This window comes from Barbus barbus, assembly GCF_936440315.1.
Source record: "Barbus barbus genome assembly, chromosome: 28".
In the NCBI taxonomy this organism is placed as follows: Eukaryota; Metazoa; Chordata; class Actinopteri; order Cypriniformes; family Cyprinidae; genus Barbus; species Barbus barbus.
The window spans coordinates 23,158,751-23,186,351 of record NC_136756.1 but is presented as its reverse complement, the minus strand read 5'-3'; the positions used below and the strand labels follow the sequence as shown (position 1 = coordinate 23,186,351).

Below are 27,601 nucleotides of genomic sequence, written 5' to 3'. Positions count from 1 at the left end.
TTGGCACTGTTGCGTTGTTAAACGAAGTCTAGATATGTTTTGTCAGATTCATTTGAGAAGCTAATATGGAGAGGACATAGACATTCTTGAATGAATTGTTTAATAACATTCTTTAGCATGATTTGTGAGCTTAACAGGGCTTTTATTAAGATTTAATTTGTTTATACACAGCATAACTGATTCCCTCATTAGGTTGATGTGACTCTACTAGAACACTGTCAATATTTTTTTTTAAGGCTGTCACTGTTCCAAAATTGTTTTAGAGGCAACGCATTAAACAAGCCTTGTAATGACAGCATTCTTTCTACAACAATGAGGGCTCCTCATGAATGATACTTGAGAGAATATGTAATTTAATTAGTGTCACATTTGACAGTGAATAAGCTAGAGATGCTAAAACTCTTTTCCTTGATGCTCCTGGCATTATATCAGCTCTTTGCCGGCTCCTGTAGCCATTTCTTCAAAATAAAATATTTTACAGCTTGGCCAAAAAAAAGTTAAAATGACAAATTAAAATAAGAAATTTGATGTCAGTTTACATCTTGATTTTTAGCTGTTTTTAAATTAAAATTGATTTCTGAAATGGATTAAATATAATTGTCTCCTCTCTCTATTTTCTCCTCAAACAGAACAATGCTGAGAGTCTGGCCTCAGGATGTTGGAATTGGGCACTTGTTCGGTCAGCACTCAGACCCTCTCTGACCGCAATGCCCTGGCAGTCCCGTCTTTCAGTCAGGGCATGTGTAGCGGGAGCCCGCCTTCGCGATGTTTCCTCCTCCAGCCTCAGGACCCAGAGAGCTGGCTCAAGCACCGGGGAACCCTGGAGGACGGATCCCACTCCTGTTCGCTTCTGGATCCCCAGAGCCTGGCTGACAGCTTCCTGTCCCATGCATCCACTTTCGACACGCTCTACGTCCCCCAAGCCCGGCCCATGGGTCTGGCGCCATCCTCCCTGGATCTCGGAGCGTCGTGTGAGGGGGCGGCAGCGTTGGGTCTGGACCCCAACATGCCCGTCAGCCCAAATATCATTAAACGGCGCAGGGGGGGACTCATTGAACAACGGGACATCATTAAAGCACACCAGGCACACAAGATCCAGAGTACCCCACAGGCCCGGCGCAAGGAATGGGAGTAAGTGGCACATGCACACACACACAGCATGCAATTTAATAAGCTCTTTACACACTTTGTAGAAATGTCTTTTTTGACATTTTTACTGATCAGACTACTTAAAGGAATACTTCACCCAGAAATGAAAATTCCGTCATTTACTCACATTCATGTCATTCAAACCAGTATGAATAATACATTTTTAATAATGTTCTGGTTCACTGCCATTACAATGAAGGGGTCTAAAGCTTTCAAGCTTCAAAAGGCACCATAAAATGATCATAAAAGTAGTCCGAATGACTTGTGCGCTAAGTTCCAATCCTCCTGAAATCATATGATAGTTTGGTAAGATGGACAGACTGAAATGTAAGATGTTCTTCACTTAAAAGTGCATTCGTGAGAGAAGTAGCAATGTCTGATTCACAAACAAGTTGTTGTTTTAAAGTTCCATTCATTGTAATTGCATGGAAAAGAGAGAGCGGTTAATTGCTAGAATTTCTTTTTTTGTCCTCCTTGGAAGAAAGAAACTTCTATTTGTTTGAAACAACATGAGAGTGAATAAAAGATGAGTCTGTTTTTCATTTTCAGAAAATTCCTTGAAGATAACTATGACTAAGATAGGTTTTGGCATTTTAGGGAAACAGTTTACATCTGTTCAATTATTGATATCTAGTATTTGAATACAAGTGATGACGTGCTCAGAATAGGCATCCTATGTTTGAAATATCATCCAGGCTGATACATTGGCATGTATTTAACTATATTTTTAAATGAAACTGCATTGGCATATGTAAGACGCCCTTGTGTTGTGTCAATAATCTACCGGCAGTCAATTGATAATACACATTTTTATTATTACTTTACTGTAAATGTGAATATAGTGAATGTTGAGTAATTACTATTTCAATATTGATGTTGTATAGTTAATTTGATATGTTAAATGTAAATGCAATTCCACAAATACTTAAATAAATAAAAAATCTAATTAATCAAATTAATTATTAAAGTGTCAAATTTTAAAGTGTGTATTGTATGTGTCAGCAATATTTAATTCATCTGCAAACCTGTTTCCAGATATTGACATGAGTTATTGAAACCTATATCGCTTGATCACCAGTTTCCATGGTGATTAGATTCTGTATACTTCAGGTTGCGAAGATGGTGGGAAGCATGGGATTTCACATTGTGTGACACTGGTGATGCTTGTATATACTACAGTTGGCTTTGTGTGCATTTGAGGGCTAGTCTTCATCCACGTCCACTTTTTCATCATTAGGGCATGCCGGTGTGGGATTGACAGTTGTTAAACCAGGAGAAAAGCTATGAGCTTACATGTTATCGCTGCCTTATATAGTACATGTCATGACACTGGGAAATTATAGGTGTGTTGCATCAAGCAAGATTTTCAGTGCAGTCATTTGAGTGAAAGGTCTACTGTATATAAGCACAAAAGCACACTGCTGTTACCTTTGCAATGGCTATTTTTCATCTCATAATAATCCATACATTATTTGTGGTGTCATTACACAGTGGAAATAATTTTTTGCTTGTCTTTGCATTTTGAGCCTAGTTTACATGGTTGAGATGTTCATTAATGTATTTTTTTTAATAATTAATCTCTTTATATGAGGGAAATCAGAACTGCTCCCTGGTGCAAAAATAAAACAAATACTTGTATATACTTTAATATACCAAAATACTGAATAGTTTTGAACAAGTTTAGATTTAACATGGTACCAGTAAAATATAAGTAAGTGAATGAATGAATAAATAAATAAATAAATGATCTAAAATATGTGAAAAATAAGTGAGGCATAAAATAAGTGTTTTTAGGAATAAAATTGTGTTAACTCAACTGCTTTTATCAAAAAAATGTTTGAATATCAGTTGACAGCAATCGTTTATGTTGAGCATATTTTCCAAAAATTATTAGTCACTGACCACATAGTTTTACTTTGATCTGTTCAGCAAGTTCAGCAAACTGTATTATGTAAAAATGCTTGCTTTTGATTTATAATTGTGCTGGATAAGGGGTCAGCAACCATTTTGACATAATGTCTGATTTTTTCTTTTTCTTTCTGTTTTGCAGATTATTTTTATTATACTATATTGAAGCAAGAAGTAATATTATATATGTCTTGTTTAGAAAGCAAACAAAACAAAAAACACCGCTGCAGCACTTGCATGAGTGTCAATGGCTAAAGAGAGTGTGGAAAGAGAAAGAGCGAACTGTGTCCCGTAGTGCTAGGACATTGCACTACTGAAATGATTACCTCTCATTTGGCATTAAACACTGTATGAGGGCCTATAATGACCCTAAAACCCCTGAGACACACTCACACACTCTCACAGCCTCCAGATATACTAGATCCCGCTGAGCTGAGCACATACTGTATCAGCTACTGGTTTGTTCCCTTTTTTTTTTTTTTTTACCTAAATGTACAATGTAAAAGGTGATAAGTTGACTTAACTTAAAAAAAATTGAGGAAACCCGTTGCCTTAAAATTATCAAGTAAATAATAATTAAAAAAGAAATAAGTTAAGTGAACTTGACAATTCACTTAACTTAATTTTTTAATTATTATTTACTTGATCATTTTAAAGCAACGGGTTTCCTCAATTTTTTTAAGTTAAGTCAACTTATCACTTTTTACAATGATGAGGAAACCCGTTGCCTTAAAATTATTAAGTAAATAATAATAATAAAAAAATTAGCCAATTTTGTATTCACAATCGAACATAGAGGACATAAATGTTTAAACTGAGAAATTTTACACTTTTATCAACTATATAAGCTAATTTCAAATTTGAAGCCTGCTACAGGTCTCAAAAAAGGGCAACAAAGGACTGAAAAAGCAAGACATTTTGAAAAGATTCAGCTGGGAGAACATCTTGCATCTAATTAAGTTAATTGACATCAGGTCTGTAACATGATTAGCTATAAAAGGGATGTCTTTCTAAAGATGGGCAGAGGCTCTCCAATCTGTGAAAGAGTGTGTAAAAAGATTGTGGAATACTTTAAAAACAACTTTCCTGAACGTCAAATTGCAAAGGCTTTGCAAATCTCATCATCTGCAGTGCATAACATCATCAAAAGATTCCGAGAAACTATAGAAATCTCTGTGCATAAGGGACAAGGCCGAAGACCTTGTTGGATGCCCGTGTTTTTTGGGCCCTCAGACGACTCTGCATCATTCATCGACATGATTCTGTCATTGACATTACTAAATGGGCTCAGGAATACTTCCAGAAACTACTGTCAGTAAACACAATCCGCCGTGCCATCTGCAGATGCCAACTAAAGCTCTATCATGCAAAAAGGAAGCCATATGTGAACATGGTCCAGAAGCCCCATTGTATCCTGTGGGCCAAGGCTCATTTAAAATGGACTGTTTCAAAGTGGAAAAGTGTTCTATGGTCAGACGAGCCCAAATTTGACATTCTTGGTGGAAATCATGGATGCCGTGTCCTCCGGGTTCTGATGGTATGGGGTGCATAAGTGCATACGGTATGGGCAGCTTGCATGTTTTGGAAGGCACTATGAATGCTGAAAGGTATACTGTATAAAGGTTTTAGAGCAACATATGCTCCCCTCCAGACAACGTCTATTTCGGGGAATCCTTGTGTAATTCAGCAGCACAATCCAAAACCACATACTGCAGCTATTACAACAGCATGGCTTCGTAGTAGAAGAGTCCGGGTGCTGAATTGGCCTGCCTGCAGTCCAGATCTTTCACCCATAGAGAACATTTGGTGCATCATTAAACAAAAAATACGACCACGAACTCTTCAGCAGCTGAACACCAGCAAGAATGGGACCAAATTCCAACACCAAAACTCCAGAAACTCATAACCTCGATGCCCAGGCGTCTTCAAACTGAGTAGAGGAGAAGAGGAGATGCTACACCATGGTAAACATGCACCCGTCCCAACTATTTTGAGACCTGTAGCAATTTCATTTCATTCAAATTTAAAAAACATCCCAACATTTCTGGAATTTGGGTTGTATTAGATAAGATGGTTGAGTTAAGATGAAACATTAATGTAGTATAAAAAGCTATTCCAGTGTTTGATTTGTGTAAATGAATGAAGTGCTAATGTACTGTTCCTGTGAGACAGAGTACATGGGTTTATTTAGGCGACCCATACTTTGTATATGATATGTCCTTATTTAGGTTAGGTAAACATGTACCTAGCCTAATTTGATCTAATAATGGCAAAGTAATCTGTTAACCTGACGGAAAAGCACTGTACATTCTGTCTCTAAAGCTCGGGGCATGTTGTCCCTAATATATATAATGGTGGGAAATGTTCAGTGTTGTTTCTTTTTTTTTTTTTGTAGTCAAGACTGTATACACATAATTATGTGAATGGTATGGTGGCCAAGAAGTGCAAAACAAATAACAATTAGGTAAGTTTTGTTTTTCTTTTACACAATATGGCTAGAATTGTACTATAAGGCTTTTTTTCTACTAATGCAGCAACGTTACCTGAAGCTGTTCACAAGTACAGTGTTTCTCAGCCATCTAGCCCTGCTGGATAATGAAGACTTTTCAGCGGTGCGTTTGCTTTGAGGGAGAGAAGAAAATGAATGATCCATTCATTGTGGGCTGGTTGGGGCTATAAATTGTGACCTAGACTTGACTTAAAATTCAGCTTGTAGGAGAGACTGCTGCTGATAATCTTTACAAAACTTAATTTTTAATCAGTAATACGCATTGCTAAGAACTTAATTTAGACAACTTTAAAGGCGATTTTCTCAATATTTAGATTTTTTTTTGCAGCCTCAGATTTTCAAATAGTTCTTGAATACCAAATACCAAATAGGACAATACCAAATATTGTCCTAGCTAACAAACCATACATCAATGGAAAGATTATCTATTCAGCTTTCAGATGATGTATAAATCTCAATTTTGAAAAATTGACACTTATGACTGGTTTTGTGGTCCAGGGTCACATATGCAAACTTAAGCTTACATATAACATATTCACAGCATAATTTCTACAGTTGCATTTTCATTCTTGTTATTTCATACATTTGATCACGTTATTGATATTCTAATTATGTGTTATAAAGTATTAATAAAAAGAATGAGTCCAAATTATGGCCATAATATGTCAAAATGTGCCTTTTTTATGGGAAATCTTATGCATGATACAGATAAGGTACGTGTTTTCTTGTCTATATTATGTTCAGTGTGTTCACCCATCGCCCATCAAGATTACTACAGTAACTACAGTAAGGTTACATATAATAATAATTTGTTACATTTATATAGCGCTTTTCTGGGTACTCAAAGCGCTTTACATAGAAGGGGGGAATCTCCTCATCCACCACCAATGTGCAGCATCCACCTGGATGATGCGACAGCAGCCATATTGCCCCAGAACGCCCATCACACACCAGCTTATTGGTGGAGAGGAGACAGAGTGATGCAGCCAATCAGTGTATGGGGATGATTAGGAGGCCATGATGGTCAGAGGCCAATGGGGAAATTTGGCCAGGATGCCGGGGTTACACCCCTACTCTTTTTCGAAGGACATCCTGGGATTTTTAATGACCACAGAGAGTCAGGACCTCGGTTTAACGTCTCATCCGAAGGATATGAGTCACAGCTCATAGGAGGACAAAAACATAAGCTTTTGTCCTCCTTTGACTTCCTTGGAAGTCGTGGGCTAATGGTTAGAGAGTCGGACTCGTAATCCAAAGGTTGCGGGTTCGAGTCTCGGGCCGGCAGGGATTGTAGGTGGGGGGAGTGAATGTCCAGCGCTCTCTCCACCCTCAATACCACGACTTAGGTGCCCTTGAGCAAGGCACCGAATCCCCAACTGCTCCCCGGGCGCCGCAGCATAAATGGCTGCCCACTGCTCCGGGTGTGTGTTCACGGTGTGTGTGTGTGTTCACTGCTGTGTGTGTGCACGTTGAAAGGGGGTAAATGCAGAGCACGAATTCCGAGTATGGGTCACCATACTTGGCAGTATGTCACTTCACTTCACTTCAGCGCATACGTAAAAGGGCATGTGCTTTTCATGTCAGCAAATATCTTTCCTTTATACAGGAAAAGGTTTTTTTTTCCCCCCCCGCCAGACACTGGAAGGACACATGCTAATTTTGTTCTTTTCAGCAGTCTCAGCTCTTAATATTAAGATGTTGAAAAGCACATTTTCCAGTGGTTTACAAAACGGGCAGTTTTCATCAGTGAGTCTGTGAGTGAGGTGAAAATATTAAGCCCTAGTTGGATTTATGGTCTTTCCTTTTAATTACACACTAATGCAAAGTATTTAATAGGAGAAATGGGAAGCACATAACATCGAATCTGTGAGCGTAACCCATTTTTCTTTCTTATATTTGGTCCAAATTGTTCAGACAGACATTTAAATGTACTAAAACTGTTGATTGACTTGATTAAATGTTGCATGACTCTGTTGTGTATGTGTGAATGTACTATATGACTGCGCGGGAGTCTCTGTTCAGTTGTTGAGTAGCAGACAGGAAAAAGACAAAGCCCGGGAAAAAAAAAATTGCTGTCACAAGCGCACAACATCATGTGTTCATTTCACACACATGCAGAGACAATTGCGCTTCGCAATATGTCTTGCGCTGGGCTATTATCGCCAATGTCTCTACAGATGCCTAATGGTTTGTTGATGCTCGCCTGGGTTGCGTGATTAAGCAATGTCAGGATAATCCAGCGCGTGGCGGTAGACAATGTCACCGGTGCAGTCAAGAGTGACACAATGTTTTCATCTCCCATCGGACTTCACTGTATTTAAAGAGGCACCTCAACCTCGCTGCTGATAGCGCCAAAATCAAAACTCTTGAAAAGTGGCTGGAGCGGATCCTCGAGCCACTCGTCCCCATTGCCTCCTTTCAAGATCTAATTAAACCTCTCACTCGAACCGACTTTGACCCTCATTCTGTGAAACATAGGCAGCTTTGAACACACTTTACCTAGGCCTTTCATGCAGGCGTATCAGAACGCAGCGTATATGCTTGATCACTGGATATAATTGAAGATAGGGCTGTGCGATATATGCGTTAATTTTGCATTTTTAAATTTTCTTGAAGATATTATTTAGTAAGTAATTTTCCTAATGTCTGTAGGTTTTACTTTTACTGTTGTTGGACATTTGGTGACCCAGATGCAGTCACAATCATTAATGAAAACACATAGATACGCTTAGAGGCATTTATGATATACGCACACTCACAAAGATTCATAAACACACACACACACACACACACACACACATACATTGACTCTGCATTGCCCGTAGCCTGTGTGATCCTCCAACAGGAGTCGGGGTTGTTCATCCAGGTGGAAAACAGGTGGTGTTCTCTTGCGTGGACCTGTGATTGTGACTTGTCGAATGGAATGGCCCGTGGCTCTCTGCTGTCTCCATCATTCACCATCAGTCTGTGCTCTGGCCAAGAGCAGAAATGCGGCAGATAGCTTGTGCAGACATTTAGATTTTGTGTCTCAGATGTCTACAACAATACGAAAGTGGTGCATGATAAGACTTTGAATGTGATCAGTGTAGTCGATGTATCAGGAATACTGGAAATGATTGATGTTTATTGTCATGATACCAGGTGCAGCAAGTCAAAGTGACTTTTCTGTTTATAAGTTTTGAAACATGTTTTATATAGGCCATGTAAGCTGAATTCAGGAAAATTTATTTCTTTCGATTTTTACATGTATTTTGATATACCCTATTGTTCAAAACAGTGATACTCAAATATGGCTCGCGAGATCCACTTTCCTGCAGTTTAGCTCCAATCCTGATCAAACTCACCTACCTGTGATTTTCTAATGATCCTGAAGACATTGATTAGCATGCTCAGGTGTGTTTGATTAGGGTTAGAGCTACTGTAAACTCTGCCGGAAAGTGGATCTCGTGAGCCAGATTTGAGTATCCCTGGTTCAAAAGTTTGAAGTCAGATGTTAAAAGAAAGTTTCTTTTAAATGGCAAGAATGCATTAAATAGTTTAAAAGCGACAATAAATACATTTATAATGTTACAAAAAAATACATTTCAAATATATAAGCTACCTGCAAAGCTACAGTACTGTTAAAAATTTCAGACACTTGTGTAAAAATGCTGTAAAATGAGGAAGCTGTCAAAAAATAATGTCATAAATAGATATTCTTTATCAATGAACTTTTATTAACTAAATTAAATCAACATTTGGTGTGACCATCTTTTGCATTTAAAGCAGCTTTTTCCCTAGGTGCACTTGCGCATAGTTTTTCAGGTAGCTTTGAGACGTTGCCACAGTTCTTCTGGATTTAGTCTGTCTCAGTTTCTTCAGTTTCTTCATGTCATTCCAGACAGACTGGATGATGATGAAGAGTTTAGATCTCTGTGTGGAGCACTGGCTATTGTCAGACTCCTTGTGCAAACAAAAATCTCACTGGATTATTACAATTAATGGCAAAATGAATGTTTGGAAATGTAAACTGATAATTCCTACTGAAACACTACAGCAAAAGATAGAAATAACTGACTTAAACCCATTTTTAGCTGGTGAAAATATTACTGTTTTTGGCCACCACCACTGTATATAAGCAATTGTTAATTAATTTCTCATTTCTTATTAAATTTATTATTATTATTTTTTTTTTTGTAAGTCCTCCCTTGTCTCCTATGAGAAAAGTTTCCAATCACATATTCCCATAATCCACATAACGGATGTGAGCCCATGTTTTACTGTGCTGCATGACATTATCTTTAATGACAAACTGAGATATCTCTGATCAGACATTCAGGGTGCCCCACAACTATTTAAAGAGGGGACATTTAAAAGCATTTAAAAGCATTTTCACCTTAAATTGTTCTCTTCAGCCTATAAATGTTCCACCCTTAGCAACCAGCAGAGTTTAAATGTCAGACTTGTTTGTCAAAGCTGAATAATTTATGTTGACATGTTGAAAAGCCCTATTCATCAGCCTGATCTGATGTGTTTGTCAGTCACAAAAGGAGGAGGGACAAAAATGAAGAATGATGTGTTTGGATGCACGAGCACAGTCTCTTATTTGTCAGTGCGCTCATAAATTTATCTTACTGCACAGTATAGTCAATAATCAATAATGCTGAAAAAAGCTGACCCATTTTATTTTACATAGAATTTACCAAAAAACTTTTGGAATAGTAACAATTTGCAATAAAATGTATAATGCTTTACCATCTATACTGTCTATATAAAATAATAATAATAATAGTGCGCCTGTGTGTGTGTGTTTTACATGTGTGTGTGTGTGTATATATATATATAAATATAAAATATTCAAACAAAACTATTCTACACTTGAGATGTCTAGTGAGGTGAATAATCTTAATCATTAAGCAAAATTTGATTTTCGGGGGTATTTTTGAACCTAAAAAGGGCAAACCATGTAAAAAAGCACAGTGTCCATTAATGTCAAGTACTTCGGATAACTGAAATTAATTTTCAGTCTGAACAAATCATGCTCTGCTAGAAATGCACTTTGGTCCCTCTCTCCTGTTTAATATAACATACACCAAACCCATAACTAGATTGGCCTAATATCATGAAATGGGAATAGCATGAAATATATCAAATGTTGGGCACAACCAAATATAAAAATATAACTGAAGCACATATTAGCAACTTAAAATCATGTAAATAAAGGGTCACTTTTCATAAAACTTTATAGTTGATATAACGTATTTAAGATAATTAAGCATAGGTTAGTTAAAGACTAAATGTGTTAAATTAGACATTAATTTTATTTATTTATTTTAACAATGCAGTAGTTTGAAAATAATAGTTTGAGGTTGATGGGGAGGGACCTGAGCATGTCAGGTTGATGCATTACTTCTGAATGATACTTTTGGATGTATTGATCATCTAGATTTGTCTTCAGTCTGGAGAGAGGAAAAATGTGGATACTGACAGAAACTGTAATTGGTTGCTAAAGCAAATGATTAAAAAAAAAAAAGATCTGACTGATGCACACAGGATGTGGTCTGGGATATATATGTTGAGTGTTTTACTGCATAAACATTTTCAGGAACACTTTATCTGACAGTTCATTTCTGTTTTTATGTAAATATTATTATTATTTCTTGAAGCGGCATGCTTTCAGTTAAACTTGTTACTGTTATGACTACTGTTATGTTGCGGTAATTCTAGGAATATGTACTGTAAAAAAGTGTTAATTTCTTACAATGCAATAAATAAACAATTTCTTGGAATATACCGGTTGCTTGCTAAAAATCAGTGCTTTTCACCACAGATAGACATTAGTATTACTCACAGCTGCTTCTGAAAAGACTGTATATATGGAGTCATAAGGTGTTCAGTTTGGGAAATGGTTTCAGTGTAGGGCTCATGTAAGCTCAAGAAAAACCAGGGCAAGCTTACAGACTGACCTTCTGGATAGATAACCATTACACTGTTTTTTTTCTGTCCAGACACCTTCAACAAACACCTCCCGCTGACCGTAAGATGAAGGCTGCGTCTCTTAGCTTCAGAGAAAATTGATATTTCTTTTTGTTGTTGATGACAGTCTGCATTCAGTCTTTGCAGCGAGAGCATTTTGAGGTCTTTTTAAGGTCTCCATTTTTTTCCTTTTTGCTCTTAGGTGGAAAATAAGTACTAGTTGTACCTGGAGCAGACAGATGATGTATTTTTACAATAGTTTACTGTATGTAAGACTAGGTTTGTAGCATGCTATATTCTTTCCTGAAATGATTCCTCTTTAATGAATAAATAAATAAATACATTTGTTCAGGGACTAACTACCTTTTTGCTAATAACCCAAAGCCTGATGATTGTAGATTGCATGTTTTTCTCTAATAGTTGTTTGGCCTCTAATATATAATGATATGTAACATAACCTCACCAGCTGTGATTTGATGAGTCATTTCAACACCAGGAATGAGCAAACTCATTAAATAATGTAGCTTTAGAGATTGTTTATCACCTGTAAAAATAATAATAATACAATAATTATAATCAGCTTTGTTTTAAACACAAAAAGCATGAGGCGTGTTATATTGCCCATTTAATCCTCGTTACGTTAAACACCTAGAAATATTATTTAACTACGCATGGGGTGATAAACGATCCATCCATACCGTTCCATTTTTAGCATATTTAACATGATATTTCTGCTGATTTAAGTACACCGAATGAGATCAACCCCTTTGTTTCAGCCGCATTCTAGGTTATGGTGTAAGTAACACAGCTTGTGGAAATGGCTTTTGTGTTAAGAATAGACTTCACAAATCATTTTGTTTTTAATTTCAAGCTCTCTCCCCTTCTGTTTCTTTGAGATCATTGCCTCTATCAGCTTTCTGGTGTATGTTGTTGTAGCTTTAATAGACCCAGAGTCAGAGAAACAGAACGCAAAATATGTGCTCTCACACTCCAGTCTGACTCTGTTATAAACCAACACACAGTCTTGTGTGTTTTTAATTATTTATGCCCCAGATTTATTGTTTTTATGGAAGCTGCTGCTGGCAAAGTCATGAAATTACATGTCAGCCTCTTTGGTTGATGGAAGCGCTTCTTTGTAAATTCTCAAGCTTGTCAGTTGAGCTGATTTTTTTTTCTTTGAAAATAATTACAGAAAATAATTATAAAAATTATCAAATGTTATTGTCACAGATGTTGATTTGACTGTCGTTTTCCATTAGTGGGTGCTAATTATTCAGCGTTCTCATTCTCTTGATTAATTAGTTATCTAGAATCTAAAGATATTTGATATGAATCAAAGGATCCTCATAATAAAGGGAGGTCATTGTCTGAGGCTGAATCATTCATATCAGACCACATGAAACAGCTTATGAATTCATTATATTATATGCTTCTTCAGCCATTAGGACATAATTTGCATTAACAAAAGCAGAATCCAAAAAGGAGACTCCCACATACTTCCTGTAGTCTGTTAGGTTGTTTAATTAATTTTCTTTCCCCATTAGCGAATTTCATAAACGAGATTAAAAGTTCCACTCACTCCTATTTTCCCATTTTCTCCATTGATGTAGCTCACAAATGAATTCAAAAGGAGTTATTACAGCGGTCTGTATAAAAAGATTGCTGCTCATAAAAACTACATCATGTTCGTGACTGAACTGGGTGGTTAACTAGAGTCTTATAGACTGTATATCCCCCTAATAAGCAATGTGTTATTGGTCTAGAACAGTGGTTCTCAATTGGCATCTTGATAAAACAATGCTAAATGCTAATAATAGCACGCAACATAAAATAGATGGCAGGGCTCAACCATGGCACACTATTCTATAATTTTGTGTGTTATTGTTCCTGTTTAGTTCATAGTAACTTTTAATGAAACAGTTCACACAAAATATGAAAATTTGCTAAAAATGTACTCACCCATCCGAGATTTGTTTCTTGATCAGAACAGATTTGGTGAAATTTAGCATTACATCTGCTCTCCAATGTATCCAGTGTTGTGAATGGGTGCCGTCAGAATGAGAGTCCAAACATAAAAATGTTATAATAATCCACAAGTAATCCACGACGCCAGTCCGACAAGTAAAATCTTGTGAAGTGAAAAGCTGCAATTTTAAGAAACAAATCCATCAACTTTTGTTTAGAACTATTTCCATTTGTAAACAGTGCTTGATCTGTGCATATTTCTCTCCTGAATCAGCTTTTTCAGTTGAGAATACAGTATTATGGATAGGACTTTTTTCTGTTTTAGCCTGAAGCAATGGTTTGAAGTTGAAAAAAGCAGCTATTGGCTTTAATTGAGACTGGAGTCATGTGGATTATTTGTATATTATTGTGATGTTTTTATCAGCTCTCATTCTGGACGGCACCCATTCACTGTAGAGGATCCATTGGTGATCAGATCTTGCTAAAGATCCTAATGCTAAATTTCTCCAAATATTTTCCGATGAAGAAACAAACTCAGCTACATCTTGGAAGGTCTGAGGGTTTGTACATTTTTAGCGATTTTTTGTTTTTGTCTACTTAGTAATACTTGTTTACTTTTGTACATTAAACATTTTGGCACATGATGTCTAATGTAAAATCTGAAGACAAATCTGTTGAGAATCTGGTCTTCAAGAGCCCTTTGGTGCTTTGCAGATTGTGACGCAGTACAAAGACAAGCGTGAAGCAATTGTAGAGAGAGGAGCATCGCTCCATGCTCAAAACATAAAAGTGATGAGAATACAGCAGGCCAGATGAATGTCAGATCTTTCCTTTGCTGTGGAATCACTCACATACACGTTCACACCGCATTTAAATATCAAAGGTGGCAACGTGTTCGGAAACCCTCGGCATACCTGTAAAAGAGTCTGTTTTGGGAGAGATCTGATGAATGAATGGCATTAACCCCATTTTGGTCTCGTGTGATTATGACAAACAGCTGCAGTGCCATTCCTTATAGTCATTATTACAAAGTAGGTCTTATTTAATGTGTCTGACCTACCTGTTGTGCACCTGGGATAGCCTGAGAATTGTGTTTGCAGGGTGAAAAATTGTATGTGTGAGCTTGGTTGTTCTCTTTAGATGCTCCATCATCTTGCCTCTCCATACCTCTATTGGGAGGCCACAGTCATAGCTCATGTGTGATGAGTAATGTTTGTTTGGGGAGCATGCTGAGCTGATAGATGGAGACAGCTAATAGGTGCATTTCATGGAAGGGCCTCACACCTGCTTCCAGCATTATACAATCTCATCATCTCCACCTTGTGGTGCATCATGATACTGCATTAACAATTACATTTTTTGAAATGCTCAGTTTTTCAGTTGTAGAGAAGGAAATCTATAAAATTGGGAGATAACTATCCATTTTAGCATTATCATTCCTCTCAAAGGCAACATATTTTTTGGGGTAGGACTATATATATAGCATGGATAGTATGTAGCAAGGATTTTTTATATTTATATTTTTTTTTACAATAAATAAAAAGAAAATAGAATAGAAAAAGAATAGAGAACACTAGTGTTAGAGGGTGATTTTTTTGTGCTTTTTAAAAGAAAGAAAGAAAATTCTAAAATAGTTAGAACTGAAATAGAATAGAGAGTGCACGTGTTAGAGGGTCAAGTTTATAAATATATATATATATATATATATATGTGTGTGTGTGTGTTTGTGTGTGTGTGTGTGCGCGTGTGTGTGAGTGAGTGTGTGTGATTCATCTTGAAGCTGAATGGTTGGTTTGGTTCACAGCTTATAACTCTTTATTGAAGAATTTTTTTAAATCCCTTTGAAGAAAATTAATGGGGAAAAAAAATGCTTCCACAACCAAGGCCTCTGAAAAATTAGGTGGCACTGCTGTGCCCTATTATCAATAGACCTTAGTCAGGGTAGCACCATATTTAATTTTTGATGGGAATGAAGGTGAGGCTGTGAGGGACAGAAGTACAGTGCGTTCAATGGATTGCACTGTTGTTAAACACCATACCGATTTGTACAGTGTGTGCCACTGTAAAGACTACAGTTTCTCACAGCCTTATTTTCATCTGTTAAATTCAATATGGTGTTAAACCTAACTAGGGTCTATAGAGAGAATAATTCCCTTGGCTAAAGGGATAGTTCACCCAAAAGGTTTACAGTATTTCCATACAATGGCAATCAATGGCTACTGTCAACTGTTTGGTTACCTACATTCTTTAAAATGTGTTCTTTTATGCTCAGCAGAAGAAAGAAACGCATACAGGTTTGGAACAACTTGAAGTTGAGTAAATTACAGAATTTTTATTTTTGGGTGAACTATAACTTTAAGACTTAGCTAATTCTCCTTTAGACTAAACAATTACCTGAAACTGTATCAGTGCTTGGACATTTGTGACCTTTATCCTTGATTGCTTTGCATGCAATTTTTCCATGCAATGTATTACATTGTCATAATCCAAAATCTCTCTTTGATTACTTAATCACATGGAGTGATGCTTCACTTACAGATACTTACCGTAACTGAACCTTGCTCAAACCAACACATCACTCAGATGAATACTAACATCTCACGTACACAACACTATCTTCCTCCTCCTCATCCTCAGCCCCATCTGTCCCTACCCTGAATCTGTGCCCCTGACACCCTTGTCTGTGCCAGCGGGGTGAGAGCCAGGCATGCCATCCATCCTCTCTGGCATGTGGGTTATAAACCTCCAGCAAATGCTGCCAGGACTGTCTCCTGAGGGAAGCTTTTGAATGGCCACTGTACAGGAAATGTAATTTACAGTGCTGGTCTGATCTCCTCTCCAAATGCCAGTATGAATAATAGCATTCGTTTTACTTCATTTTAATATTCAGAGCAGCAAAATGTATTTTACAGAGATGGATTATTTAATCTCGAAAATAGGAGAACTGTGCAATGGCTTTGATTAGGAGGTCTGGCGCACTTGTTAGAGCTTGTTAGAATTGCACATTTTTACTAGCTGTTTAATTTTTTACCATAAGGTTTCATACAGTGATGTTTGTATGCAGTTGTTTGAAATAATCCTCATTCATTCATTCCAGTTTCTTTAAAATTGACTAATATTGGGTCATCCAAGTATTTATCTACTTAGTTTACTAAGTCTACTTTTTAGACAGGTTAGAGGAGATGCTACTGGTTTTAGACTGGAATCCAGGGTTCAGGAGGCTCTGTTTTGGAAATAAGAAATTATTTTAAATCTTAGAAACATTATTCTTATAAAACATTCTGTGGACTGTGGATGGTACATGGACCATACAGTAAGGATGCCAGATGGTAATAGAATGTTACTTTGATATATACTATGGTACTGAACGATCATTTTTCAGTTTTGATATTTACGGTACATGGCTCTTCAATATTCAGTCATTTTGATTATTATTATTTATTTATTTTTCATGGAGCAAAAATTTTGCACCACTTTTTTCATTTTATGACAGTCAGTTAGGATGGATGCTGACAAAAGTGTAAAAGCACCAATAAATAAATAAACAAAATCACAGAAATATGGGTAACGAGCCATATGGGAAAATGATGACAGAGTTTCCATTTTGGGGTGGACTATTTCTCTAAACTACTGTTACTCTTTAGTGTTAATATTGTTAACTAAGAAAAATTATTTTAAAAATTTGAAAATGAAGCTGAAATGACATGAAATATAAATATTAGATGGAAAACGTACAATGCTAATTTAAAATATAAAAAAATAATAAAAATGACAAAAACACAGTTTCTAAAACATGACCTAAAATTAAAATAAAAACTAAAAGCTAATTTATGAATATTAATAAATACTATAATATACCTAAACAATAATACAAAAATAGCACTGTTATTCTCGCTTCTATGGTCACTCAGATTTCCTTTTACGCTGTTTCTTCAAGCTGCTACCACCAGATGGAGCCAGGTGTCTGTAAACTAAAACACTAATGGACATTAACACTTCACACACACTACAAAGAGTAACAGGTGTCTCAGTTTTTTGAGCCATAACCAAATATGCTTTCACCTTCACAACAGAGAAAATGCATTTTAGCTCTTTGATATTTTTGTGACAGTTAAAAAGGAATCTATCTATAGACTTGCAAAATAAGCAGGGATGCTAGTTAGAGTGAGCGTGTACTGTCACATCGAAAAAGAATGACAAGATATTAAACATTCATATTTTTTCTCTTGAATAATTCAACATACTTAGTGTGATGTGATATCCTGGTCATACTAAGTGAACATTTACATTAGGGTTTGAGCTTGGATTTGCCATTCTTATCATATATCTGATATATTTGTAAATTCACAGTGCAATCAGCCTTTCAAATAATTATATGTTTGGGAATGATGTAGAGTGATCACGTACAATAATTAATACCCTGTTTCATGTTGTTGATCGTATCGTCCTGTTGCCCTGTGTAATTATGAGTTTCTGAATCACTGCATAGGAAGATGAAAACAAGATTGTGAGGCATCAGCCTCAGGTATCCCACAAACACGCATTTATATATTTTGAGGATCAGTTGTCATACACTAAAATAAAACTGAGATTATTTTCTGAATATGTGATTTATATAAGCTTGAGTTATGGTTTCAGCCCAGTCTGTTGAGATGAGGAGAAGACGAGGCTGTTGCTAGGTAACAGAGCACAGAAAACACAAACCAAATCGCTTGAATTAGGGCACGGTTGAGATACTGCACTGATCCCATAGATGGGCTTTATTTAGTCTATGTGAGTTGTGATCAAGTGGTCTCGTCGTCTGGGCTTTGTGTTGCCGGTGCTTTTGTGGTGACATTTCTAAGGTGATTTCAAATGCTGCCCAGGCACATTGTGCATGAAATGGGATGTGAGAGAGTGTGCCACCGTCACTAGATTGACCAGGGTGTGTTTTTTCCTGCTGAAACTGTATTTCTCCAATTTAATTGACATTTTGGAAGATGTTTAATGTTACAGATACCTTATAAATTTTAGTTTATGACATCTGAATGAAACAAGGGGGCTTTAAAGAGCTAATTTGAGACATTTATTGTTGATAAAAAAGACGAAAGATAATTATGTCATTAAAACACTTGCAGTGTGGCAATAAAATTATAAGAAAGCTTTTGGTTTAGTGGTACTCGAGGTGTGTTTCATATTTTGCAGCCTCTCATTTCAAATGCCATTTGAGTTGAACAATTAAAAACAGGAGACAATTTGTCCTTGACGACAAATATAATGTATTAACTATCCATTTGTTTATGGTCCGTTTGTTCCATAAAAGAAATGGCATTTTCACCTTTGTTATGATAGGACAGATCAGAGCTGACAGGAAACGAAGTGGGAGAGAGATGGGGGCTGGGATTGGGAAAGGTCCTTAAATCGGGATTCGAACTTGTGACGACCGTAGCGCAACGGTGCTGTATTTCGGTTGAAGAAATTAAGGTTTCAGAAATGAAGGTTTTTCAAGAATACATTCCAGGATTTTTCTTCATATAGTAGAATTCAATGGGAGCCAACGGATTGAACGTCCAAATTGCAGTTTCAATGCAGCTTCAAAGGACTCTACACAATCCGAGCTGAGGAATAAGGGTCTTCTCTTGCGAAATGATCTGTTATTTTCTAAAAAAAAAAAATATAACATTTTATTTTAAGGTGTCCATAATACAGAGTAATTACTTAGTTAAGTACTTAGTAGTAGTCATTGTACTTACATGAAACAAAATGTAGCCTACTTGCCATGTAACTAAGTTATGGAACAGCCTGTACTTACAGTTTGTAATTATGTAGATGTAACAGCAGCTACTGTTACACATATGTAACACAAAGATTGTTACATATGTGTTGCAGACTATATACAAGGTAATTATAAATGTAAGTACACAGACATAAGCTACTTAAAATAAAGTGTATCAAGATTGTACTTAAGTGTACTTCATGTTTATCTATTCTGTACACCTTATCCAGCTGCACCTTAGTTTGATTTAACCCACCAGTACACAGCTAAAATACATGTAATACCTTTCTAATTACATTAAGATGACAGAATATTAAACAGGCATAAGCTACTTAAAATAAAGTGTATCAAGATTGTACTTAAGTGTGCAAGTAGCCTTGGCCTGTTACATATGTGTAACAGTAGCTGCATATTACATTTACATAATTACAAACTGTAATTACAGGCTGTTCCATAACTTAGTTACATGATAAGTACATTTTGTTTCATGTAAGTACAACAGTTTTTTTGTGTTACCAAAAAAAATTAAATGATATACTTTAAAACACAAATGCTCATCTCGCATCGACTTCTAGAGGACAAATTATCAGGAAATATTTATTCTGGAAGTGAACTAATCCTTTAAAGGAATAGTTTACCCCAAAAACAGAAAATACAGATGAGTTTGTTTCTTCATCGGAACAGATTTAGGCAAATTTTGTGTTACTTCACTTATAGATCCTCTGCGGTGAATGGGTGCCGTCAGAATGAGAGTCCAAACAGCTGATAAAAACATAATAATAATCCACACGTAATCCATACGACTCCAGACCATCAGTTAACATCTGTGAAAATCTGTGTGTTTGTAAGAAACAAATTAATCAGTAAAATGTTTTTAAGATGTTTTTTAACTTCAAGCCATTCCTTAAGTTCCTCTATATCCATAATATTGCTTTCTCCAGTGAAAAAAGTCATCTTGTCTGAATCAGGAGAGAAATATGCACAGATCAAGCACTGTTTACAAGTGGAAACAAACAGTCCAGAACTGTTCTAAACAAATATGTCAGTGGATTTTGATGTGAGAGGACAACAGTGAATGGACATTTTCACTGGAGGAAGCTCAATCGTGGACTTTTTTTTTTTTTTGCCGTAATAATTACTAACATGCAGACTGGTGTCGTGTTGATTACTTGTGGGATAGTAACTAATAAACTACTAGTAAACTATCCCTGTAAGAACTTGTGTTTGCTCTGGAAAGATGATTCACAATCTGGGTATATTTTCAGCGTAGGCAGATTTCAGTTGAAAGCGTGCAAATCCTGCAGGTTGGACGTTTGGATTGTTTATAGCACATACAGCATGTCTCTGAGTGTGACAGTGGAATGCACTTATAAGATCATGGCTGTGAAAGGTGTCTTTTTGTTGAGCAAACCTTGTGCATCCAACAACGGGAGGGACAAATTAGAAATTCAATGGTGTACAGTCACCATGGAGACCACTATGAGGATGACAAGGACACTACATTATGTAGGAGCGGAGATGTCTTTCAGGTGCATGCCTTTTGGTTAGCTTTTAATTAGTTGGGAATAAAATACAAAACTTAAACAGAGAGGTCAGTGTCTGCTGATTTACTTTGGATTGAGGTACTACTAGAACTGTCAAATTAATTGTGTTTTCTGTGATCAAAGACAGACCCGTTGGACAGAATTAGGAGGAGGGAGAGAGAAAGACAAACACAGAGAGACAATTACCAGTCTAGACATTATGTATTTTAAATGATTTCTTTTATGATCCAGTTTATGAAATGAAATGGCTTACGAAAGGCAGTGGGAATCGGTATCACCCTGTCGTTGGAAAACAGCAACAAACAGCCAGCATTTTTTTTTTTTTGGCATATTTGAATCATTTCTGTTTATTTGTTTATGATGTCTACAACTATGTCTAAAGTCATTTTACTCATATATAAGGTTTCACTATGTAGTGAATATTGAATGAGTAAACAAACAAGCGGTTTCAAACACAGTATGATGAAAATATCCTCTGATTTTGAAAGACACAAGGAGAGGCAAAATTCCAATTTTCTTTGCTGTCCTCTTACAGAGCTTACTACAAAAAGGAAAAATTAAATAAAATAGTTAAAATTAATACAATAAATAAAACAATAAAAATAAATGGAGCTATACAGTATGTGTTATTTTGTTTATATATGTATTATTGTAGTAACATTGAGATTCTAGTTTTTATTAATATATTGAATTAGATTTTATTTTGATATTTTCAGCTTTCATGTTTATTTTCGTTAAAGTTTTAGTAATTTTGTTGTTTCTGTCATTTTTATTAGTTTTTGTTGTTTTGAAATATGATATATGTTTTATTAATTTTTATTTTATTTAGTTTTAGTTGTATTTATTTTAGGAAATCAAGTTAAACTAAATGAAAATGTGAAATGATTTCAGTAAAGTTTGACTTCAACATGTTGCTGTAATGGCGTGATTCTCTAGTAAGTATAAAACACATAGCACAAAGAAAAATTGCATCATATTAAACCTTTTAAATGTATTTTTTCAATATAAAATGAAATGTTTATAATGTCTGCCTAGGATTTTTATTTATTTATTTATTTACTGAGCTCTGTGCAATGCATTCTGGGACTGCATTCTCTGTGAACAATACATTTGATTCTGCCGAATTCTGACAATATAAGGTATCTTAAGAGGCAACGTAATTAAGTAGCCTACCTTGATGACTATGACTAGGTTTTGGTACAGAGCAACCGTTCCTCTGTCAGCACAGTCAGGCCGACTGCTGCTCTGACCACTCCCATGCTTTCCATAAGCCTTATTCAACAGAATATAATGAAAACATGTTGACATCTGATGAATGCATATGCTACAGTACTTCCTGCCTGCTTCTTTCATTGTACCATTGTCTTTTTCTCTCTCTCTCTCTCTGACATACTTTCTCTCATTCTGTCACCCTTGGCTTGAACACACACACATATGCTCTTTTTTTTCCATCGCCTCCATAGAGCACAACTGTACTTTCACATTCTGTGAGTAATTGGCCATTGAGGATAGATACTGGCAGCTCAGTGTGTGTGTGTGTGTGTGTGCTGTTATATTTATAGTAGACCTCAATATAGGGGACCTGTTTAAGTGTACTACTTCACCTACTCATCTCAGCTGATAGAAGTATACACTACCCAGATGTATCTGTAATTTGGGCAAAAATCACCGTGCTCCATACAAGCACACCCTGAAGGCTATTGAAGATCATTAAAGCCATCAAATATAGTCAACTGTATTTTACATTTTCATCATCTGTGCTTCCTAAATCATTGGTTTCTATTCAATTTAGAGGGAGAGAGAGGAGAAACTTTTCGCTCATCTTTCTGTGCTGTTTTGCGATAATAACCTCAATCTGGAATGATCTACTGGGTCAATGGACTATTGTAGTTTCCGTCATCATTTTTATTAGCCGCATCTATTTTTCCCACCTTTCCTCTGCGTGAGATCTCTCACTTTGCAGTTGGCTATTATTAGCAGGTCCTTTTGGGCCCTTACACTGTTCTGCTCATTAATTTTAAGTAGCTTAAGTGACATCATGGAATGCCTCACTGTATCTCCTCACATTTTGTTGGGTTTGCTTATTCGCTATGGACAGCTTATTATATGGTTTCTTTAATTCTCGGTGCAGTTCTGTTTTTTTTGTTTTTTGTTTTTTCTGTGGTGAGGTAGAGGTGCTGTACTTAAAATTAGAATGAGTTCTTTCCTCTTTTTCTTTATCTTTTTTTTTAATGGTCCAATTGGGAAAGGATGTGGTAATAACCTTTTATTGCTGTTTTATTGCATCTTCAGCAAATGTGAAATTCAGTTTTATCTGTTGCATGGTATTATTTTAATGGTCCAATATGTGAAAAAAAAGGAAAATGTTAAAATCTCTAAGCTAATTTTCTTATCTAGTATGACAAAAAAAGACAGAAATTTGTAATAGGCCTATATATTGTTTTCAACTAAAGTTATGCCATGTTTCAGGAGAGTACAAGGTTTAGTTCAGGGTGATTTAAAGACAAATGTACCCTGCATTACACCTGCACAAACATCTTTGAATTCTGACAGCGTTGTTCCACGGATCCTGTCTTGTCTTGTTTCTTTGTGACAATTTGTGTCCAGACCAACAAGTAGGCTACATTCTCTCTCACAAGCCTGTCAGTAGAGCTTGCACACGCGCTGGAAGAGTGAGTTTTAAACACCAATTATCTCTGAGCTCAAAGTCAACTGAACAAGCTGCTCCCAGAATAGAGACGCTTACACTTGGTTGGTACAGGTGTCTGTTATGAGTGAAAAAGATGTTACGGTGCTTGAAATTGATAATCCTCAAACATTATGAGTTTTTCTTTATTTGATGTGTAAATAAAGTTCACACTGAAACATTGAGGACTGAACTTTTATTCATATTTTATTAAGGGAGAGAGGTATAAAAATAAAAGGGTGCAGTGACGTCCGCGGGATTACTGCTTTTTTTATTATGTCTTTATTTATTTATTTATATTTTGCAATAGCGCAAACCGAAGAATAGTTCACTTATGCCTTTCTTAAGAAAATAAATAATCATTTTGATTTCAAGCTAACTTTCTTTTCATGTACTAACTGAGAAGGAACTACGGGAAAGAAAGTCTTAAACGAGAAGACGTTTTTAAGATATTTTACTCCTGCAGATGGTTTATGTAGTGAACAGTTGAAACTTTGTGAAATGCTTTCACTCCTTTTTGTAATCGCTCGTTGATTGTCAAAACTTTAATACTGAGGCTATATCGTAACCTATTGTTTGAGACTAAGAAAGCAACCTTATCGAATCGTATTTGCATGTCTATAGAGGTTATTTGTCTCGCTTTCAGATGAATTTGCGCACTGAGTGTCGTTTGGAGAGGCAGCACGCGCTCAGACACATTCGCGCTGTGCATGGTGAGGGGTGGCCAGGCGCGAGAGCCAACCTTAAACAAACCGCATCCGCGCCTCACAGCACACACAGTGAAGATGGAGCTTGTTGAACACCGTCGTTGACGCGTGGAAAGATTAAAAAAAGATACAAAAAACGTTTAAATTAAGTAAGTGAGATGGAAGAGTGACGAAGGAGGTCAAAACAGACCCGGAGAGATTTAAAAACCATGGCTTTTTAGTCTTACCACGGTGTACAGAAAATGGGAGCTGATTTCTACTGTTCTTCAGAAAAGAGTTTGCTCTCCTCCTGTTAAAAAGAACATCTTCATGGGATGTACGACTGGATATTCGGATTATAAACGGTTTTATTCCCCATTTTGCTTTCAGGTAATGTTACTTTTGGTGTTTTGGCGTTTGTAGGGATGTCTGTTGGAGTAAGCTACGTGTTGCGCGGTCGTTTAATAACTCGTCGTTTGTCATAGCAGGGAAACTATTTCAGTTTGGATGCTTATTTGCAGTTCACTGTGTGGAAGTAAACGTACTTTTTTTGCACCTGGCTTAGATTTCTCTGTTTTTGCTCCACACAGAATGGCTCGCTTCGGAGACGATGCTCCCGGTCTGCTGGGAGCCGGGGATGGGGGTTCGGAGCGCAGTCGGAACCGGGATGCACCGGCGGTATCCACAGGTGGAGTTTCACCAGCCTTCAAACAGACCAAAGCGCAACGAGCCCGAACCATGGCCCTGTACAACCCCATCCCGGTCCGACAGAACTGCTTCACCGTCAACAGATCGCTCTTCATCTTTGGAGAGGACAACATCGTTAGGAAGTATGCTAAGAAGATCATAGAATGGCCATATCCTTTTGTCTGAACGGTAAAACACACCCTGCCCCCTAAAACACAGCTAGATGTTGACAGCGCATGTGCTGTCAACACGTATTTTCAAAAGCACATGCTACTCCTGTGTTCATTTCTGGTGATCTGAAACTCAAAATTGTTTAATCATAATCAAACTTTCTCCTCAAAATCTCGATGTTGAGTTCACTTGCTTACATATGGCTCATGTAAAGTAACCTTTTGTTTCAGGGTCATAAGTTAAAAGTAAAAAAGAAAAAAATCATACAACAGGTGTATTCAAGTTTTTTTTGTATTTTGTATTTAATTAATATAATTAAAAAAATAATTATATTATATTATAATTAAAAAGAATTACATCTATAAGTTAGTAAGAAATTGAATTCATACAAACAATGACTGTATTATACAATTTAATATTTTGTGGGGTTTAAAGTTATATATATAACTCTAAAAAAAAAAATAAAAATATATATATATATATATATATATATGTGTGTGAATATTGTATAACAATATACTTAAAATAAAAACGAATAAAGCAGTTTTTTTTGTTTTAAAATATTATTAATAGTTCAACTACATACAACATACACTGTCTGACAGCCATTAAAACTTTGTATACTCACATGCCCTTAACACCACTATACTTTTTAGTCCTTATATAGATTTTTTTGTAGACAATTACATATAAAAAAATTCTATATAAATATTAAATTTCTAAGAATTTGAAGCATGTTTTAAATGAATGTTTCCAATGATTTAGTTATTTTTTATATTCTCTTTCTCAGTGACCCACTAATATAGTGATTTGCATGTGCAAGATCTGCTGACAGGTTGTTTGTGAGATTGTACTCATTGACCTGGTAATGACACAAAATTAAAAATGGATTTATTCTGTATGTAAATGCATTGAAATGTTCAAAATACACTTCTTGGTGTTTTACACTGCGCAATTCATTGAACTGACTTGCTTTCAGGACCATGGACAGAGACCATATACTTATGAAAACAACATCAGGAGCAGGGCTTTATAATTGAGGGTTAAGAATAGTATGTTTAGCATTCCAAATTACAATCTGTGAGTAAGTGTCTTCTATTGATGATGAGGTTTATGTTTTGTTATGAGCTCTCTTTGTAGTTAATGCTCTGTCAAGATGGTTCCTGATGATGAAGAGACATATAAACAATCATGATGATTTTGTCAGAAGAGGGAGGCGAGATCTACAACATAATCCCCACAGGAGGTGTTTGGACGCATGTCATTGATTACAGACTTCAAAGTGCCACGGTGTGATTAAAAAAAGCCTTCTCTATGATGCAAATGAGATGAGTCAGTGACAGGAGATGATAAGCCCGTCGACCATAGCTGTCACAGATGCGCACTACTGGAACAATTGTTGGGTTTTCATTTGTCCTTTTTTAATGTCACAGTAGACTGTCCAGACATAACCATGTGGCTTAGCATTTACTTAAATTAGGCAAAGCTCAGTAACTAACTGTAAAGGATCAGTAAAAGCCTTGCTGTAATCTAGATATTATAGAGTTTGCTGGTTTAAAGCAATAGTGTTTGAGCTTTAGTCATTTTAGGGAAAAGTAAGTGTGTTGTTTGAAAGCCATTGTCAGGTGGAACACAGTATGTAGATATTACAAGGTTTCTATGCAAAATTAAGATAATAAGGCTTGTTTTCTGAGAAATGTACCAAAATTAAGTGAGCTTATGCTTAAAACATGAGCAAATATCTGTCAATGGGGTATGGAATTGTTCTTGGTTTAATCATAACTTCAATTTGATTAATTTCACAGAAAACAAGACTCGTTATCTCATGTAATTTGATCAAGTAAATGTATCTTTTTAATTTTAAGAATTTTTAAACATTTGCACTCGAAGATTTAAGAATCTTCAAACATTTTCACTGGAAAACAAGAAAAAATACTAAGGACGAGTATCACTTTTTGCAGTGTGATCAGAAGGTACGGTAAAATTTATTCAGATATTCGAGTGAAGAAAAGGGGCTGTATCATTCATTCCCTTATACCAAAACCTTATATACCCATAATGCACCTTTGTACTTTTTGGTGCCACCCATCTGTTGATCCAGTTGCCTGTGGGTGGGAATACAAAAATGCAGAAGTTTGATCTCTAGTTTTAATAAGAGCTTTTTTTTACATGTTTTGAATCAACAGGGAGACTTTTGGTGACAAATAAATGGGGATATCTGAATGCATGTAACATGGAGAATGAGTACACATTGTTAATTTACATATACTACCGACTTACAAAGCTGGTTGAAAATTGGCGGACCTACTCTTTTAACATCCAAAAATATAGCTGTATGGTTATTTGTTTATTTGTGTTTTAAAAAGTTCTCTTTAAGTGACATTTGATGTCAAATTTGAAATGAGAAAAGCTCACGTCTAAAAACAAACATCTAAATGCCAAAAGCGTATGCATGCTAAAAAGAGAAACTTCTCACAATCCAGGCGAAGGCTGTAAAGTGTGAAACAATCTGAGCCTTACACAGGAGTGTCATTTCCAAAGAAGAGAGACTTTCAATAATGTGCCAGTGTATGTGTTCCCTTGCTT

The 27,601-nt window shown here is 36.1% G+C and overlaps 1 protein-coding gene across 1 annotated transcript in view; it reads left to right on the top strand.

Moving 5' to 3' along the window:
• Positions 1-655: 655 nt before the first annotated feature.
• Positions 656-27,601, top strand: part of LOC306847872 (voltage-dependent R-type calcium channel subunit alpha-1E-like) — a gene marked incomplete at both ends in the record, with an annotated part of 108,314 nt that continues 81,368 nt past the window's right edge. The window contains 2 exons of the mRNA XM_079382090.1: positions 656-1,131; positions 24,748-25,014. Of these exons, the coding sequence (XP_079238216.1) occupies positions 656-1,131; positions 24,748-25,014 (743 nt within the window). The remainder of the gene's footprint in view (positions 1,132-24,747; positions 25,015-27,601) is intronic.